At 39.1% G+C, this 18,187-nt stretch overlaps 4 protein-coding genes across 4 annotated transcripts; 1 reads left to right on the top strand and 3 right to left on the bottom strand.

Moving 5' to 3' along the window:
• Positions 1-827: 827 nt before the first annotated feature.
• Positions 828-4,398, bottom strand: LOC130725900 (uncharacterized). The gene is made up of 3 exons (XM_057577090.1): positions 3,653-4,398; positions 2,401-2,698; positions 828-1,235 (listed from the first exon to the last, which is right to left on the bottom strand). Exons 1-3 carry the CDS (start codon positions 4,337-4,339, stop codon positions 1,174-1,176), a joined length of 1,047 nt encoding a protein of 348 aa, XP_057433073.1. The 5' UTR covers positions 4,340-4,398; the 3' UTR covers positions 828-1,173.
• Positions 4,399-5,815: 1,417 nt separating this feature from the next.
• LOC130722352 (pentatricopeptide repeat-containing protein At1g03540) lies at positions 5,816-8,694 on the top strand. Its single transcript, XM_057573047.1, has one exon. It carries the CDS (start codon positions 6,032-6,034, stop codon positions 7,949-7,951), a length of 1,920 nt encoding a protein of 639 aa, XP_057429030.1. The 5' UTR covers positions 5,816-6,031; the 3' UTR covers positions 7,952-8,694.
• Positions 8,695-8,865: 171 nt separating this feature from the next.
• LOC130722353 (uncharacterized) lies at positions 8,866-14,078 on the bottom strand. Its single transcript, XM_057573048.1, has 4 exons — positions 13,846-14,078; positions 13,642-13,741; positions 9,600-9,989; positions 8,866-9,343 (listed from the first exon to the last, which is right to left on the bottom strand). The coding sequence occupies exons 1-4, from the start codon at positions 13,953-13,955 to the stop codon at positions 9,215-9,217; spliced, it is 729 nt and encodes a 242-aa protein (XP_057429031.1). The 5' UTR covers positions 13,956-14,078; the 3' UTR covers positions 8,866-9,214.
• A 2,058-nt stretch (positions 14,079-16,136) lies between these two features.
• LOC130725511 (uncharacterized) lies at positions 16,137-17,349 on the bottom strand. The gene is made up of 3 exons (XM_057576730.1): positions 17,291-17,349; positions 16,939-17,029; positions 16,137-16,721 (listed from the first exon to the last, which is right to left on the bottom strand). Exons 1-3 carry the CDS (start codon positions 17,347-17,349, stop codon positions 16,137-16,139), a joined length of 735 nt encoding a protein of 244 aa, XP_057432713.1.
• Between the last annotated feature and the right edge of the window lie 838 nt (positions 17,350-18,187).

Consider the following 18,187-nt stretch of genomic DNA (forward strand, 5'->3'; position numbering starts at 1 on the left):
CTTGTTACTAATTGATTATGGGATCATGATGAATGGAACCACAAAACTAAGAGGGAGCTTTGGTGAATATTCAAGCTAAGGGAAATAGGCAAGGGAATTATTTGTCCTCAGCCATCATCAACTCATACTTCATAGCTATATTTTTCATGCAATCATTGAAGGGAATTAAACAAGGAAAATGAATCTTTTGATCTCAAAGAAACTTTTTTTTTTTTACCTTCTAGTCTTCTCCATATCTCCACTCAATACAAGGTTATTATAGGAAATCCATGGTTTAGCTTTTAGAAAAATTTGAAATTTGAAACTATGGTTAAGATAAAAACAGATTGTTGACCTCAAAAGTTGGAAGTTTAAATTATTGGATACCAAGTATGCTAGTTATCCCACTTGGTGTTCAAGTCCTAAGATAGATCTTCAATTCCAAAAAGTTCCGAGTCACCGAGTGTATCATTTGTCTCCTCCTCATCCCTATATCGTTTTGTTAATGTATCCGTCTTTATTTCAGTTTAGTTTATTGGTTTGGCATTTGGTAAAAAATAATCGTGGTGGAAATGTGTTACAGTTAGATAAACTTTCAAATTGCAATCAAATGAGGTTAGTTGTTTCCCTATCTACATTTACCTCTGTCACGCATGAGTGGTAGGAGGTTCGGATCCTTCTCTCATATCACCTGAGAATTTCAAGTTCAACATTGTATCTATCTCTCTCTCTTCCACTTATATAGTATTATACATATTCATTCAATAGGTGCATATGAAGAGATAGATAGACATTAAATTTTAACATGAGAGAATTTTCCTAATCCCAGCAATTAGAAGCATAAGAAATTATGACAATACAAAATTCATTAATAATAGATAAAAAGAGAAATATTCTATAGATGAAAATTTAACAGTATATGAATCTTCGTCTGTTTCAACTTTCAGAACACTCAACTCTAACACAAAAATAGACAATACAAAGCATTGCCAGATAACAGAATGAAATGGCACAAAACAGATAGCAGTTGTGTGTATATGTATTTGCGCGAGTGCTGCAACTGATAAATAAAATCAGCCGGGTGTAAGCAGCTAGAGATTTCTCAATGCAATGCCATTAGTTGAATCCTCCAAACGGTTAAAGCTGCATTAGTCAATAAGCAAAACAATTTTCTCAAGCATGCCATCCAGAGCCCTATTCACCTTCCATCATTTGATCTTCTACTTTTGGATTACCCTTTCCCTGCTTGGGGATCACTGCAGAGAGGAAAATTGAAAATATATCATGATACAGAACAAACGAGCAAAAATAAAGCACAGCTAAAATCTGATCAAGTGTAGAGATACAACGAAATGAACATGTTGCAGAAGAAAGAAGTTCCTGAACTCCAAAGTCAAACAAAAGCTCTGTTTTTTTGTAAAATTTAACATTTTGGCCTGTTTGCATGGTTATATCTAATTACTATTTCAGCACATAGTAGTCAATCCCGGATAGCGGCGCGTAGCGGCCGGCCCCAAAAGTGGGATAGCGCATAGCGGGATGGCCGCTATTTAGATTTTTTATATACATTTTTATATAATTAATAGTTTTATACTATACACATATAAATGCCAAACAATGTCAAATATTGCCTAAAATTCATAACATTCATAATAGAAATAAAAATCAAGAGTCTTGAACAATAACACACAACTAAAAACAACTCAAAAGCAAGGTAAAGAAGTCGGACTTGCAAATCTGAATGATGAATGAAGCTCCATTCTTTCAAGTTTGACCTAAAATGGCCCTGAGAAGTCCTAAAATGCTCCTAAAAAGGTTCCCCAATGATTTAAAACAGAGGGGCTTGAGTCATTTTTTCCTTCGACCATATAGCGCCGCAATTTCCCGCTATTTTGGCCGCTACGGCCGCTATTGTGAAGTGTGCCGCTATTTTATCTCAATAGCGGCAGGGAGGCGCTCCGCTCCGCTACGCCGCTATAGGGCGCTATTGACTACTATGTTTCAGCAATGAAGTTTGGTTTGAATCCGTTTTGAGAGTGTTTCCCTTCTTCTGTTTCCTTCAATAAGATTTCCTCTTACAGTTTTCAACTGATTAATGGTACTTTAAACAGCTTTCTCCTTTGCCTACTCTCAAGTATCAAGGTAGGATGCCCCCCCTGCGCCCCTTTTCTTTCACCAGAAACCAAGACTTCTTTCACCAGAAACCAAGACTGACCAAACCTTTAGTTGTAAAATTCAAAGGCGCTTATTAAGGTTATAAATAACAACAGTAAACTCATGAACAAAGACTGCTCATGTTGGGTCTTAGTGAAACAAACCATGCAGCAAAAAAAGCAGTTTGGAGGAGCAATAGGATGGGAAATGGTAAATAAGGAAATAAGAGCAAAAGTTATATTTAAGGATTCAGTATTTACAACTTACATTTCATAGATGATCCAGAAAGGCATGTCAGCCTTGACTCTGTCTTACACTCAGCTAGTGGAGTTGGCTTCTCTGTGGCAGCCATTCGAACATCCCAGACTCGTATAGTACCATCAGATGATGCAGATGCCACTAGATATGGGTCATCACCCTCCGTAGCACCATCACAATCTCCAAGGACAACAATACCTTTTACACGGGCAGTGTGTGCTTCTTCTATGCTGTATGCAACTTTTCCACTTTTTATGTCCCATGCTGTGATATTTCGGTCCTCACCGCCTGTGTAGAGAAGACCATTCTGCAAATAAAATAAATTTTAGCTGTCAAAGAAATATTTCAGATAGCATTCCTTGAATTATAGCAGTACACGAATTACGCTCCCCTGTTTAGTTGTTGAATTAGAAAAAGTTCCTATCCTCAAACCCAACCCCCTCAAATAAATATATTCCAGAGAACATTGTATAGTGATGCAAGATTGCACATAGTTATCTCCTCTTCCCCAGATAGTTCAGTTCACCACTGAAGCTGGCCAAAGACTAGAAAAAACATGCTATACCTATAGTTGTATATATGTATAAAATCACACCAGCACCATTGCCATTAACCAACAAAATAGTTTCCCACAAATACTTTAGAAATAAAAGGTTGAGATTTCAATAACCTTCATATATACCGAAGCTGGCAGAGACTGGGAAAAAACATGATATACCTATAGTTGTATATCTGTAGGAAATCATACTAGCGTCACTAACCAACACAATACTTTACAGATGCATCATATATAAAGCATACTTTTTTCCTCTCATGTTCGTGAAAGTTGCATGGTTAAACCCTGCTTTAATACTAATAATCCAGCAAACACTTGTTGTTAACAGATCCCAAATCCTATCATAACCCAGAAGGGCAGAACAGCACCTCCCACTTCTGGTTAACATATTACTTAACAGCATCACATGCATGCAGTGGCATACCCTTTGCTACAAGAAAACAACAATTTTTCTTTCATTTCCTGTTTTAAAGTTAAACTACCTAATCCAGAACTCCAAGCCCCAAACCTATTAACAAACCTCATCATACATCAGAATCATTACTGCTAATTGCAAATCCAAAACATGGGCAAGACATCAAAATTGAATTAAAACATTGGTAATGCAACTTTGACATAATTTCCCTCCACATAGCATCAATAATCATGTGATCACAAAAAAACTAGTTGATATAAATTCTGAAAAAACACAGATAGAACACAAACCTTATCTGGCGCGGCACATAGAACCCGCTTCGGGCATTGCAACTGGAACAACAAGCGCGCGTCCTCAGCCTGGTGAACAGAGACAGTCTCATCAGCAGCCATGAAGAAGGCATCACCAGCAGCGTTGAATTTGACGATAGTAGCCTCGTTATCGAGGCGGCAACAGAAGCTCCTGCGTCCGCGAACAAGGTTAACCATGGCAAAACACCGATCCCGGGAAACAGTGAGAGCAAGCGTGCCAGAGGGGTGGAGGGCGAGGTCATTGACGGCCTTGCGGTGGATAGGAAGCGTCTTGAGGTGGACGAAGCTGTCTGCATCGAAGATACAGACCGAGCCATCAGCGTCGGCGGAGATGAGTGTAGTAGGGTGAGGGATATTGGGAAGGGAGTGGAAGGCGAGTGCAGTGACGGTGGCGGAGTGGTCGTGGAGGGAGCCAAGGGAGGAGGCGTTGGAGAGATTGTAGAGGTGGATGGTGTCGTCGGTGCCGCCGGAGGCGACGACGGAGCCGCAGACGGCGAGGGTTTTAATGACGGAGAGGTGGGAAGGGTAGGAGAAGATGGGTTTTAGGGTTTGACGATTGGGATTGAGATTGAATCCCCATATGAATCGCTCGTATGAACCTGCTACCAGGTTGATTCTTCTTCTTGTGGTTGTTGGCTTTGCTTGTTCTTCTCCTTCGTTGCTCATGTTTGCTTGTTGGTGTTGGGACTCTGCTCTCACACCATAAACCCTAATCTGTATAAACCCCCAACAACAATGTCTCATATAATATAATTTTTTTTTTTCGAATTATATCTATTTTCACTTTTTTTATGTTATAAAAGTAACTTAATTTTATAAAAAATAATATTGTTGTGTTGTGTATATGCATAATGCATATCAATGGTTAATAATAATTAATTTTATAAAAAAACTTACAATATTAAGATGCTGATTAACAAGCAAATTGTATTGGAGTGAGGATGTGTCCAAGAGAGGGATGCACTTCTTGAAGTAGTCTAAATTTTGCTTTCTCAAAGCAAACATGAGTCTTGGCTTATGTGACTTTAAGATATTTACTAGTGCATTATTTGCTAAGAATCGGTGGTGACATTTGAAAAGTCCATCTTCTCTCTGTGGGCAAGTGTTTAAGGTTGTCTATTTTCCCAAGTGATCTTTATGGGAGGGCTTATAAAGGGCTTAGGCCGAGCTATGTGTAGACTAAATTTTTTCAAACGAGATGGATTTTAGGAAGGGGTTTCTTTGGAGGATTGGGGATGACTCTCATGTGAGGGTTTGACGTAATAATTGGATTCTCTTGAGTTCTTCTCGTTTGAGTAGAGTTCTTCTTGCTTTTGTGGTGGATGTGCATAATGTTTCTTATTTAACCTATGATGGGTCTTATTATTGAGACATGAGGTATTATCTTCTATTTTTCACTCATGTTGTGTAATGCATTATTTCTATTCCTCTTTCTCTCTATATTACACATGATGATGTGTTTTAGTAAAGCTTGTTCGAATGGAAAATATTCCACCAAATTTGGCTATGCTTTCAAGGCCCATCAATAAGTGTTGTACGAGATGTCTACTTCACTGCTACTCCTTCCCTTTTGGCGAAGACTTTGGAAAGTTAAGGCTCTTCTTTAGTTTAAAGAGCTGGTGTGACGGGCTTGCAATGATGCAATTCTAGTTCGTTTGTGTCGTAGCTCGCGTGGGTTGGACGTGGATCGTTTTCGTCCTCTTTGTGTTATTAAATCAGAATATGTAGTTCATGTTATTGTTCTGAGGTCAAGTCTTTCTAGTTTGCTTCACCATTAAGTCCGCGCATAAATGATTTTCCATGTCTATTGATGATTGAATTTCTACTAAGCTTCTTTAAGCATGCCGATGATGATATAGTTCAATTGTTATTTTCTGGTTTTCATGTTTTGTGGGAGATAGATAATAGGCTTTTGTTTGACAATAAGGTTGTTGGCTTGGATTTTCTATGTTGGTTATTTTCTGGTTTTCATGTTGGTTATGTTGGATTTGCGCTCCGGCAAGACCATCCCTATGGTGTGTGATTCGATGGAAACTCGTTGGGCTTTTGCAACCGCTTCGAGTCTTTGCTTTCGTTCTGTGATTTTTTAGACGGATTGTTGAGTGTTATTTTATGCTTGGCGAAAACCCGATCATAATGTGATTGATGTCCCACTCTTCATCATTTCGAGTAATGTGAGACTTCTCCAAGATGTTTTTCTCGCGCTATTTCTTCCTTCATCAGCAATGTGAATCAACCCTAACACTCAATGATTAAATTTAAAAATTACCATTATTTGTCTCTCACTCTACAATGAAGCCTTGATTATCAATGTTCAATGCCAATGGAATGCAATAAGCATTTTGTTTTGAGTTCTTGATGAAGAAGCTCACCAGCTACACCCTCCCCCCCTTGCAGCGACACACCACCACCACCACCACCACCCTCACCGGCTTCGTCGCCTCCTCCACAGACTCTGAAATCCTCCAACACTGCAAAGATGGTTCCCTCCGTCAAGCCCTCCACCTCCTCAACACTTCCCAAACCACCCTCGACCCAAACCTCAAACCTGTCCTCTACGCCTCCCTCCTCCAAACCTGCACCAAAACCTCCTCCTTCCTCCACGGCACCACCCTCCACGCCCACGCCCTCAAGTCCGGCATCCACTCCGACCGCTTCGTCGGCAACAGCCTCCTCACCCTCTACCTCAAGCTCGGCCCTCACCTCCCCCAGGCACAAACCCTCTTCGACTCGCTCGCCGTCAGAGACATCATCGCCTGGACCTCGCTTATCTCTGCCTACACCCGCGCCGGCCGGCCCATAAACTCCCTCCAACTCTTCTCCCAAATGCTGGACCTCGACATGGAGCCCAACGCATTCACCATTTCCTCCGTCATCACCGCTGCGTCCAAGCTCCGCGACCTTGCTCTCGGGGCGTGCCTCCACGCCATGGTCATCAGCCGCGGCTTCCACTCCAATACGGTGATCTCGAGCGCTCTTGTTGACATGTATGGCAGGAACCGCGCGGTCCGGGATGCACTTAAACTGTTCGATGAATCGCCTGAGCCGGAGGATGTCGTTGGCTGGACCGCTATCATATCGACGCTGACGCGGAATGACATGTTTAGGGAGGCTCTGAGGTTGTTCGTCGCAATGCACCGGGGTTGTGGGTTGGTTCCGGATGGGTTCACGTTCGGGACGCTGCTGGCTGCTTGTGCGAATTTGGGGTGGTTGAGGCAGGGCAAGGAGTTGCACGCGAAGGTTGTTGGTTTAGGGATTTGCGGAAATGTTGTTGTTGAGAGCAGCTTGTTGGATATGTATGGCAAGTGTGGGAAGGTTGGGCAAGCTAGGGTTGTGTTTGATAGGTTAGGGGACAAGAATTCAGTGTCTTGGACTGCAATGCTTAGTGCATATTGTCAGAATAAGGAATATGAGGCTGTGTTTGAGCTCGTGAGGGAGAGGGGTGTGTCGGATCTGTATGCATTCGGGACTGTTCTTCGCGCGTGTTCCGGGGTGGCTGCTGTGATGCTAGGGAAGGAGGTGCATTGTCAGTATGTGAGGAAGGGTGGCTGGAGGGATGTTATTGTGGAGTCTGCTCTAGTTGATCTTTATGCCAAGTGTGGATGTGTTGATTTCGCTCAGAGATTGTTCTTGAGCATGGAAGTTAGGAATCAGATCACGTGGAATGCAATGATTGGCGGTTTGGCGCAGAATGGGAGAGGGACGGAGGTGTTGGAGTTGTTTGAGGATATGATCAAGGAGGGGATGGAGCCTGATTACATCACTTTCATTGGTGTTCTTTTTGCTTGTAGCCACACAGGTTTGGTGGATGAAGGGAGGAGGTATTTTGCTTTGATGGTGGATGAGTATGGGATTAAGCCCGGGGTGGAGCATTACAATTGTATGATTGATCTTCTGGGCCGCGCTGAGATGATAGAGGAGGCTGAGAGTTTGCTGGAGAATGCAGATTGCAGGTATGATCATTCACTGTGGGCGGTTCTTCTCGGAGCTTGCACTAAATGCTCTGACTATGTCACTGCTGAGCGCGTCGCGAGGAAGATGATTGAGCTGGAGCCTGACTTCCATTTGAGTTATGTTCTGCTTGGTAACATTTACAGAGCAGTTGGCAGGTGGAATGATGCTATGGAGATCAGGAAGTTGATGGAAGATAGAGGGGTTAAGAAGTTGCCCGGCAAGAGCTGGATTGGGAGTGAAAATCAAAAGGGTTCTCTGTCTGGTTTAGCCAATGTGAATGTTTTTGAGAGAAGCAGTGTTTCTAGCATTGGGGAGGCTGTGTGATGATGGAAATTGGCACGTTGAATTTATTGGTCTGCATGTCATCTTGAACTGGTCAATCTCAGGTGTTATGGAAGGTTGAGCTTTGAGCCAACATTTACCCTTTTGACAGTATTGAGCTAGCACATTAACTAGTGCAAGCCCCAGCTTCATGCGCACTGTCCAAAGATTCTATTTTGTTGCTGTGCATGAAGAGAATGGTTCTTGTCGTCTGACTTTCAGCATATTTAACAACAATTTCACTCAGGAACTCACTGCAATTGAAGTATGACTCCAGCATCTAATAAACTTTGTTGTCATCTGGTTGGAGGGATCAACATGATAAGGCTGCAGATTCATGAGCTGTTGTGATAAAATGAAATGCATTAAAAATTATGCCTTGAGCATGTTATCCTTTAGCAATGCTGGGCGCTTCCATGACCAAGATGGCCTCATGGCAGAACTAATGATGCTAATCACTTCTGTTACTTTTGACAGGAAAAAAAATTCACTTCCCTTGCTAGTTCCTGACATGACAGATTAGTTAGCTGAATTTTTTTCATTCTTTACCAATCATGTAACTGAGTTTTTTTCTTGTTTGTACATGAAGGGTTTTAGCCTTGGGACTGCTTGATGATGTGAAGAACCCCATTTTTGCATTAATTTTGAATGGGAAAAAGCAAAACCTGAGACTACTTTTGTGAAAGTTGAGGAACAACGGACAATTTATACCGATGATAATGTTGTGATATGAAGATAGAGATAGAGCAAAATGGGTGTATAGTTATAGTACTAATACCAGAAAGTTTAAAAATCAGGATCGTTATACCTATCAGCCCTTCTAATTAAAATCAATGTATATAAGTTAACCAAATGTTGCTAAGAAGTAATTCATAATCATAATTGTCATAGAATATTTTTACTTCACATTACTAAAATAAACACTACAAAATCTGCGGTCCTCATTAGTCACATTACTAAAATGCTTCTTCTATTACAGAAACAGTTTTAAAAATCTGTGGCATCAAAGCAACACGGCGACTATAAAATGTCATTGATGAACAAAATGAAACCCACATGTACACAAACATGCAGTTACATGCTATGGCACATTCAGCCCACTGACATTACAACAGAGACTAAAATACTTCGGGGATGTACCAAAAAGATAAGGAAAATAACATGAAACTGTTTTTAAGGAAACAGTTAACACAGAAAGATCGATGGTTCTGAGAACCAGACCCTTGAAAACACTGGTTCCATGTTTGCATGTAAATAACCCATGATTCAACCATATAAAGCGCGCCATGGTTCCTTTGTCTCCCTTGATGTCTTTTCTGGATTCCATATCACTCTGTCTTCTGAAAACTGTAGACCTGTGCTGCTAGCCAAAACCTCACCTATTTCATGAATTATCTGCAACAAAACCACCAAAAATTAGCTGTTGAACACATACCCATACTTTGCAGAATAGGAAGTAGTATTTTCCTTTATTATTTTTGGATGCTGCACAATGAAAATAATGTTAACTCAACAGTGCCACTGTTTATCTTAGAGGTTCGTCGTCAGATGGTACACAGTCCATTGAGGCTAACCATTCTCCAAATACTGAACTTTTTTTAGGAAGTCAAGTTAGATAATTTGCTCTAGAAGTGATAAGCAAAATGAGTACCTCTCGCTGCTTGGTAGATTTATTGTCCAAATGTTGACTAGTTTGTCCAATTAGAAAAAAGGTTGGCAACTTCATTACACGAACAAAGTGAAGAAGAAATGTAAGAGTTTCATGCTGAATCTGCAATGAAGATGGTATCTCTTGCGTTTTTTTGAGTAAAGCCTGCATTACGTCTGTACTTTGACCAACCTGTATCCCCAAAATTAAAGGTTTTCCTTCATCTGATCTTAGGGATTTACTTTGCCCTTTAACCTTGGATGATTCCACCAAAAATGGTACCAAAAGTGAAGGCACCGAGGATGACTTATCACCAGCAATTTCATTAAGGACCTCATTAAGAGCACATGCTAGTACCGGTGGTTCATAATGCTGCATAACCACAACCGACACCTGGATAAGAAGAGTTTAATAGAATTAGATGTATCTCTAGAAGGAGGATTAAAGCACAAAGATAAAAAATCTCTTAGAAAATGACTCGTAAAGGTTGGGATCTCCAACATCCTTTCAGAATGTATATTTAGCTCTAGGATCATCTACTAACTTGATTTCATTTGGAGAATTAGTGGACAAAAGCAGCAATGTCACTATTTGCAGTGGCCAGTGGGTGTCTTATGTAGAATCACGTGTTGGAGAAGGTGACCATGAAGAGACCTAAACTGGTGTGACTGTTTCCCTTGATATTTTTCTGTTCCTAGCTTTTCATCCTTAGCTTGTTCTGTTAATCGTCAGATCGGTACTTGAGGGATACCCTTAACTGAGACCACATCCCTTGTGCAACTCCTATTAAATTGACAGCTTATAGTGATGCAATGGCTGTGTGAATGATCGCCATTCAGCATCAAGCAGATGTATATTTCTTGGTAGATCTCTGATAGTGTTGATCAGTATTTAAGAAGCTGTAGTTACAAATCATCTAAGGAGTCTGGCTATCAGGCCATGTCTTCTACTCATTTTGCGATTATTTCGCTTCATTGAATCATTGGTTATTGGGAAACTTGGTTTCCCCCAAACTAAAGCTACTTCTTATGCTAAAAATACCAGTGCTATTTAGATTGATGCCAATCCTATTTCTCATGAACATATCAAACCTATTGACGTGGATTGTCACCATATTTGATAGGGCACTGTGTGAACAGTGCGCATGAACAGTGCTCGTGAACAGTAGCAGTTAGAAAGTTATTATTTGATTATTTGTTGGGGTAGTTATTGGGTTAGTTATTTACATCAGTTTATGTTAGTTATGTTCTATCAAAACTGCCTAGGGGTGGTTATTAAATTTCTAGTTATAAATAGGAGTTGTGGCTGTTAGTTTAGACATTCAGAAATTGGGTGGTTGTCATAAGGAGAGACTGGACTCTCAAAATTCCAGAATTTGTAGGAGAGAACTGGCTCTCGAACACCAGTACTTCCATAAATATTCTGTAATAAATTCGGTTCCTATCACCAAATTGATAGAAACAGAATATTAAGGAATAATTATACAAATTCTGGATGTTCAAGAGCCAGTCCTCTCCTAGTAATTCTGGAATTCGAGAGCCAGACCTCTCCCCCTAAACTCACAACTTCTGAATGAAACAAATAAACAAACACAACCCCTATTTAATAACCACCCCTAGACAGTTACAACCAGACACAACTAGCAAATAATAACTGACCCAATTTAAATAAAAATAACCCCTAGCTGCTACTGCTGGGTGCAACTGCTACAGCAGGCACTGTTCACGAACATAAACTGATGTAAATAACTAACCCAATAACTACCCCAACAAATAATCAAATAATAACTTTCTAACTGTTACTGTTCACGAGCACTGTTCATGCGCACTGTTCACACAGTGCCCTATACAAGTGGGGAAGTAAGGCTGGAAAGAAAAGAGAAGATTCCATGAGGCATTCATTGTCACTGGAATCAATTGACCTTCTTAGACAAATGAAAAAGGAGATCGCAGATTGTAGAGAGGAAATTGCACGTCAGTAAAGGAAGATGAGAGAAGAAACAAGGAATATCAAGAATGGAGGCAAAACAATTTCATACGTGTGATTTCAAGAACGAGTTCTAGGCTGAATCTCGGAATCCAGCGAACGCAGCCGATGAAGGTGCTGGCTAAAGTAAGGAAGTGGAAGATCAGGAGCGGCATGGAGATCAAGCGAGATCTAAGGAAAAAGCCACTTCTGCAGGAGAAGTCTGAGACAGAAGTGATGGAGAAAGACTCGTACGAAGCGGCAACGGAACACACCGCAGCGGAAGCGTCACGAAGAGAAGAGGAGGTTGCAACGGTGGCGTCACAGAGTCAATCGATCGCCCTGACAGTTTGCATGTTGACAGAGAAGGGGGAGAAAGATGGAACGACTATCATCGCTTCCTACCGGCAGTGGCAGAATGGTTCTTCAATGGAAGGAACCCAAGAGTGTGACCTTCAAAAGGGGGAATTCACCGCTGGGGCCCAAAATGCTGATTTAGAGTTCGATGTGGAGAGGAGGCCACCGCGGAAACCGCCGGACTTACTCCTTTGCAAGACAGTGACCGTCAATCGTCCGCCGGCTAAGCCACCAGACCTCTTTGTCGGTGATCCCAACACCTTGGGCTGTCTTCCATGCCATTTGGCAACCACCAAACGACCTCCGGCAAAGCCACCAGACTCTGCCTTCCCTTGTGTAAGAACAGTTGCGAATCTGTGGGCAGAGTGCAAAGAAACTTTCCGGATTACCACCTTGGGGACAAGGTGGATCTTTTAGGGCGGGGTATTGATAGGGCACTGTGTGAACAGTGCGCATGAACAGTGCTCGTGAACAGTAGCAGTTAGAAAGTTATTATTTGATTATTTGTTGGGGTAGTTATTGGGTTAGTTATTTACATCAGTTTATGTTAGTTATGTTCTATCAAAACTGCCTAGGGGTGGTTATTAAATTTCTAGTTATAAATAGGAGTTGTGGCTGTTAGTTTAGACATTCAGAAATTGGGTGGTTGTCATAAGGAGAGACTGGACTCTCAAAATTCCAGAATTTGTAGGAGAGAACTGGCTCTCGAACACCAGTACTTCCATAAATATTCTGTAATAAATTCGGTTCCTATCAATATTCATGAAGCCTATAATGACTAGACCATTCATGTTCCTCATATTTTCAAGTTGCTGACATCTTTATCACCGTTGACATCAACCAGCATCAATCTGAGGGGTATATGCCAACAGAGTCACCCCCAATCAACTTCTCACTTCTCAAACTTCTCCTATAATTACTCAACAAATCTCCCTATGTATTATTTATTTCATCAAATGTGCAGTTTTGCAAAGCTGTAAATAAGACATGTGCTGTAAATTAGGCAGTCAATCAAAATCTGAGAGTGGGTTATAAGTCGTTGGCACCAAAGTTGATTGAGAATCAGTAAGACATGAATCAATGTGCTAATAAAAGAAGAATTCATCCCTCCTGGCACTGGGTTTTCTTAATTTTGAAATGAAATGTAATGCTTGTTGTTCACAGAATCCTACAATGAAGACTAACATGCAAGGACGATAGAATCAGCCAAGAAGAAGAAGAAAGAAAACTCTTATTATTCAATACATAAAAGTTCACTGTTGCTACACTACCCTAAATCCCAATCCAAAATGATCCCAAAAGATGTTAATCCCTCTCAAATCCCTCTTATTTATAATATCCCCTCCCCTACACTTACTAACTCCTTGAGCTAACAGAACTCCAACTGAACTGCTAATACCTAACCTAACTGAACTGCTACTAACAAACCTAAGGGATGTGGGTGCCTAATGCCTATCAAAGGATATGAAATTATTTTCTATCCAAATGTGTAAGCCTGTAAGGTATAACCACTAACATATATGCAACTTCATACCTACTTGCTGAAAGTAAGAGCTTCAAAGTAAGATGAAATTAGTAGAAAAGAAAAATTGCAAGTAGCAAATGATCAACACCATAAATTAAACAACTACTAATCAGTCAATTAAAATAAATCTACAATTTATAGCATTTGTAAATCCAAACCCTATTGAGAAATCTATTCAATTTGGTTAAAAAAAAGGACCTGGTAAATGCCATGATTATCAACATGGTGAATAACGTTCCCAGAAGCTTTGAGGTCCTTGATTCCATAACCCTCCAAGGAGAGCTCAAAGGAGTCCTCACTGAAACCAAAAAAAATAAAAAACACACAGAAGAAACAACCCCATCAATACGCAAAACCCTTCTGCTAAGGAAATTTTTTTTTAACAGTATCGAGAAAACTAACAGGCGGGTGAAGGAGGAAGAAGGGTTAGGGTGGAGAGCTTCAGAGATGGCAGAGACGAAGCCGCCTTGTGTGTCTCTGAACAGAAACACTACGGTGGGAGCTACCTTCATTCTACTCTCTCTTCTCTTTTACTTGCAGTTGCAGACAACAACTATGAATACGATGATCTATATTATTTCTCAGCTAACTAAGTATTATACCGTGCATTTACGGGTGAAATACTAGTTTGCTGAGAAACAGTAGACAACAATGCAAATTTGACTGAAATAGTAGAAATGTTATTATACACTTATAAACATCTAAGCTTTTAGTACTAGTTAGACATTTTGTCTTTAAAATTAAAAGTTAATGGTTTCTTTGTACATTAAAACATGAGTATCCTATTTGAAAGACTTTTAACAAAAGACAAAGAAAATACGTTAAAACCATAACTGATTTAGCCGATTTGTTAGCTAGGAGCTCTATCTTTCACACGATGTGGTGTGGATTGAGGAAGTTCCAGACTTTGCTTCTCGTTTGGTGGCTCTGAATATTTTAGCTTCTATGCTTCATGTAGCTTGATTTTAATATATTCCTATTTCAAAAAAAAAAAAATTGAAAGACTTGTTTTGTAAACAAACTATAAAATGTGTCACATGGATTATCTAAAGATCTCGAAATTAGAAGACACCATAATTGATCCAAATAAGCACATTGTCACGTTCCAAAGTTTAATTCCAAAGATGTCATGATATTGAAATCAATGCACATAAGCAAGAAAAACACCATGTTAGCTTTCATGGTCTGATAATGAATTTAAAGAAAAAGGGTCATTTTGTTACATGTTTCAAAAGCATCATCATTATGAATTTAACATTGTTTGACATGATCACTGGACAGTAGCCGGTTTATCCTTGATACACAACTTTGTAGTAGATTGGAAATCCCTGAAAATAAAGAAGATAGTATATAAGAGAATGATTGCGTAAGAGAGAGTTTATGTGTTGTGTCTTTATTATGTAGTATGAGATTAATATTTTAGCGTCAATAGTTACAACTAGCAACTTTTTCTCTCATACACATTCAATGGATATATTTAGTTTATTGCTTGATTTTGTGCAAAATTTACAGCTAGAAATCATTTTTAACTTAAAATGCAAAGACATGCTCATCGTAAGCTTGTGAATATAATCTTAAATGAATTCCTATATCGTCAAACAAAATGTTTCTGTAAGATTAAAGAATTGTAATTTTAAAGATATGGATTGCTATATTTGATTTCTTAGTTCAAAGATGTACAATGGTCTTAATGACCTAATTGTCCCAATAATAAGATGTCTTGTTGCGTAATAATCACTAAATGCATGAGTGGTGAGGAAGTAACAATGAAATTGGACTATTCTAAGAATTAGAACCCAAGCAAAAGATAAGGAACTCACAACATGTGGTAAGACAGAAGAGTAGGCACATGGAGATCTATGTTGTTACCGATCAATTTAAGTTGCAACCATCCAAGTCCATTGTTTTTCATCATGCTAAATGTCACACCTGTAATGTAAATTAAATTCGTCATTGCAATGTAGGAGAGAACCATGTAGAACAATTTTACAACAATCATAGGCAGGAGAAGATGAAATCTAACCTGTATAAAGTGCAAGAAAATTTGTTGTATCTAGTACAATAGTCAAATGTTCGCAAACACTTCTTTGTACACCACATTCTTGGTATAATTCATAACTTTCTGTTCTTTATCTAGAATTAAAATCTTGAGACCCTTTATTGATTTCACCCGTGAGAGAGCCACATATAATTGGCCATGCGTAAAAACAGGTCGAGGAAGGAATAGTCCAACATGTGATAAAAATTGTCTCTGACTTTTGTTGATCGTCATAGCAAAACATGTACAAATTGGGAATTGTCGTCTTTCAAATTTAAATGGGTAGCCCGAATCATTAAGTACCAGACTCATTCTTCCAATGAATATTTTTTCACCAATATTAGTTCATGTTAGCACAGTGGCACCAATAACATTCGACAAAAGATCATTAACTATGAGGCGAGTTCCATTACATAACCCAGCCGACTGGTCTATATTCCTCAATAACATTATTGGAGTCCCTTTCTTTAAACTCAATTTGTGATTTTGAATTCTAGAGCACTTTATATCATTTAAAAACTCAGAGGTAAACCACTCGGAGTGTATCTCTGAATCTGCATTAGACCTGCAAGTTGTATATGAACTGAAGTACTCTTTTGGTTCACCTGGAATTAAGCTCATCATAAAATCATTCATCATCATCATCTCAACTGATTCAAGAGTCGGACACAATATGCATCTCTTCAAAAAACTTGTAATCCTTCATGTTAGTCAAGAGATATGGATATGTAAAATTAACCAAATCAAGAATAGGATTATCACTTGGCTCAACTAACAGATCTGTAGGTATGTCTACATCAGCTTCTCCACTCTCATTCGATTCAAATCCACCATTGTCAATTTGAAGAATCCAATCGGCAAATGCCTTTATATCAGCTGCAAGTTCTAGGGATCCAACATTTCTTAATCTCATATTTGCAGTTAATTTCAACACCTTACCATGCTTCCATAATTGAGATGAATTGATGGTAGCTTTAACAATATCTTGTATGGACCCTTTCGGAATAACAAGCAGAATCTGCCTAAAGTCACCTCCAAGCACTACCATTTTGCCACCAAATGGTTTTTCTACGTTGCTTTCATCATGTGCTCTCATCAAATCCCTCAATGTTCTGTCCAAGGCTTTAAAACAAATTTTTTTCAACATGGGCGCTTCATCCCATATAATCAATTTAGTATGCAAAAGCAAATTTGCCCGTAAGCTTTCTTGTTTAATATTACATGTAGATACATCATTCACCTGTAGTTGAATACACAATCTTGAATGAACAGTTCTCCTCCGGTAGTAATAACGAAGCAATACCACTGAAAGCTACATTCAGAACAATCAATCCTTGAGACCGTAGAGATGTTGACAATGCGTTCCAAATAAATATGTTTCATGTTCCTCCGTATCCATATAAAAAGAAAGAACCACCACAGTCAGACAAAACAGATTCCAATATTTAATTATAGACCTGCTTTTGTTCATCTGTCATTAAATTTAGCAAATTTGTGCACTTGGCAGACATCTCATCCCTATCGTAGTTAAGTTCATCTACTATGAACCTGTTTTAAAATAGATGTAGATCAAAAGATCCAGGATAAAGTAAACAATCAAAATCTTTGAGCGATCTCCCGTTACTCTAGAGCAATTTTTCAATCTCTATCAGACACATGTTTCTTAAGTCATCCTCACTAATTTCCAAGTCTGAAAAAATAAGAATCGAATGGAATATAAAATTACTTGTGGAAGAAATGTAAATTATTAGTTACTTATTTTAAAAAACTAATTTCATATGGTTTAAATGAGTTTCTTAAGTTGCATACCTGGTATTTGAAGAAGTCTCCTTCTTTGATATAAAATTCCGTCTGCTAGCAATTTCCATGTAGCTTCCCACACTACATATGGTTTGCTGATTGTGTTCACTAACAATAACATGACAAATAAGCGTCTTAATTGGTGTCTAGACCCAAGATCACTTGCCTCTTTTATTCTATCTATGTATTATCTATCATCTTTCAACAAACCCAAGATGTAGCACGCTTCCTTGTAGGTCTGGTATAATATCCCATTTATAGTTTTTATGTTGTCAAAACTTGTACAACCCTTTTGAATTGTAAGAAGGACCCGCATATAGAATAGTTCTTCGGTACCAATGGGAATATAATTCAACCTCCCAATTGAAAATCCTTTCTTTCGGACACTCCATGATCTTTTCTCTTCATCATAAACAAACTTTTAGGGAAACTCTGCATATGTTAGGTCCTTCCCAAGTTCAGATTCCTGATTTGCTTTGAACCACACTGTAAACTCAGTGTCCATATCTTGGTTCCTTTCAACTACAGTGTCAATCCATTCGTGATCCTTGAAAGTAACATAATGCTCATTGGGAAGGTGAAATGATAGTCTGTTAGCAGGATGTCACTTGTCATGAATATAAAATGCAAATATTCTCCACGCTGCTTCACAGGGAGTGTTGAAAGATTTTTACCACTCTACTCTTGAATCCCTTTCAAGATTCAATTGTAGTATAGTAAAGGGTTGAATCGTATCCATAAGGAATTGGAAATACAACGCCATTCTTTAGCTAAATCGCTTAAGCAATAGATTCACAATTTTTGTTTAGAGATTGTTCTTAACAAGCAACTAATAGCACATGTAAAAGCGAATAAGCGGAAGTTTAAACGGATTGAAAACAATTAGAGAAAACTGTTGGAATTGGA

Source organism: Lotus japonicus, chromosome 6 (assembly GCF_012489685.1).
Source record: "Lotus japonicus ecotype B-129 chromosome 6, LjGifu_v1.2".
NCBI lineage: Eukaryota > Viridiplantae > Streptophyta > Magnoliopsida > Fabales > Fabaceae > Lotus > Lotus japonicus.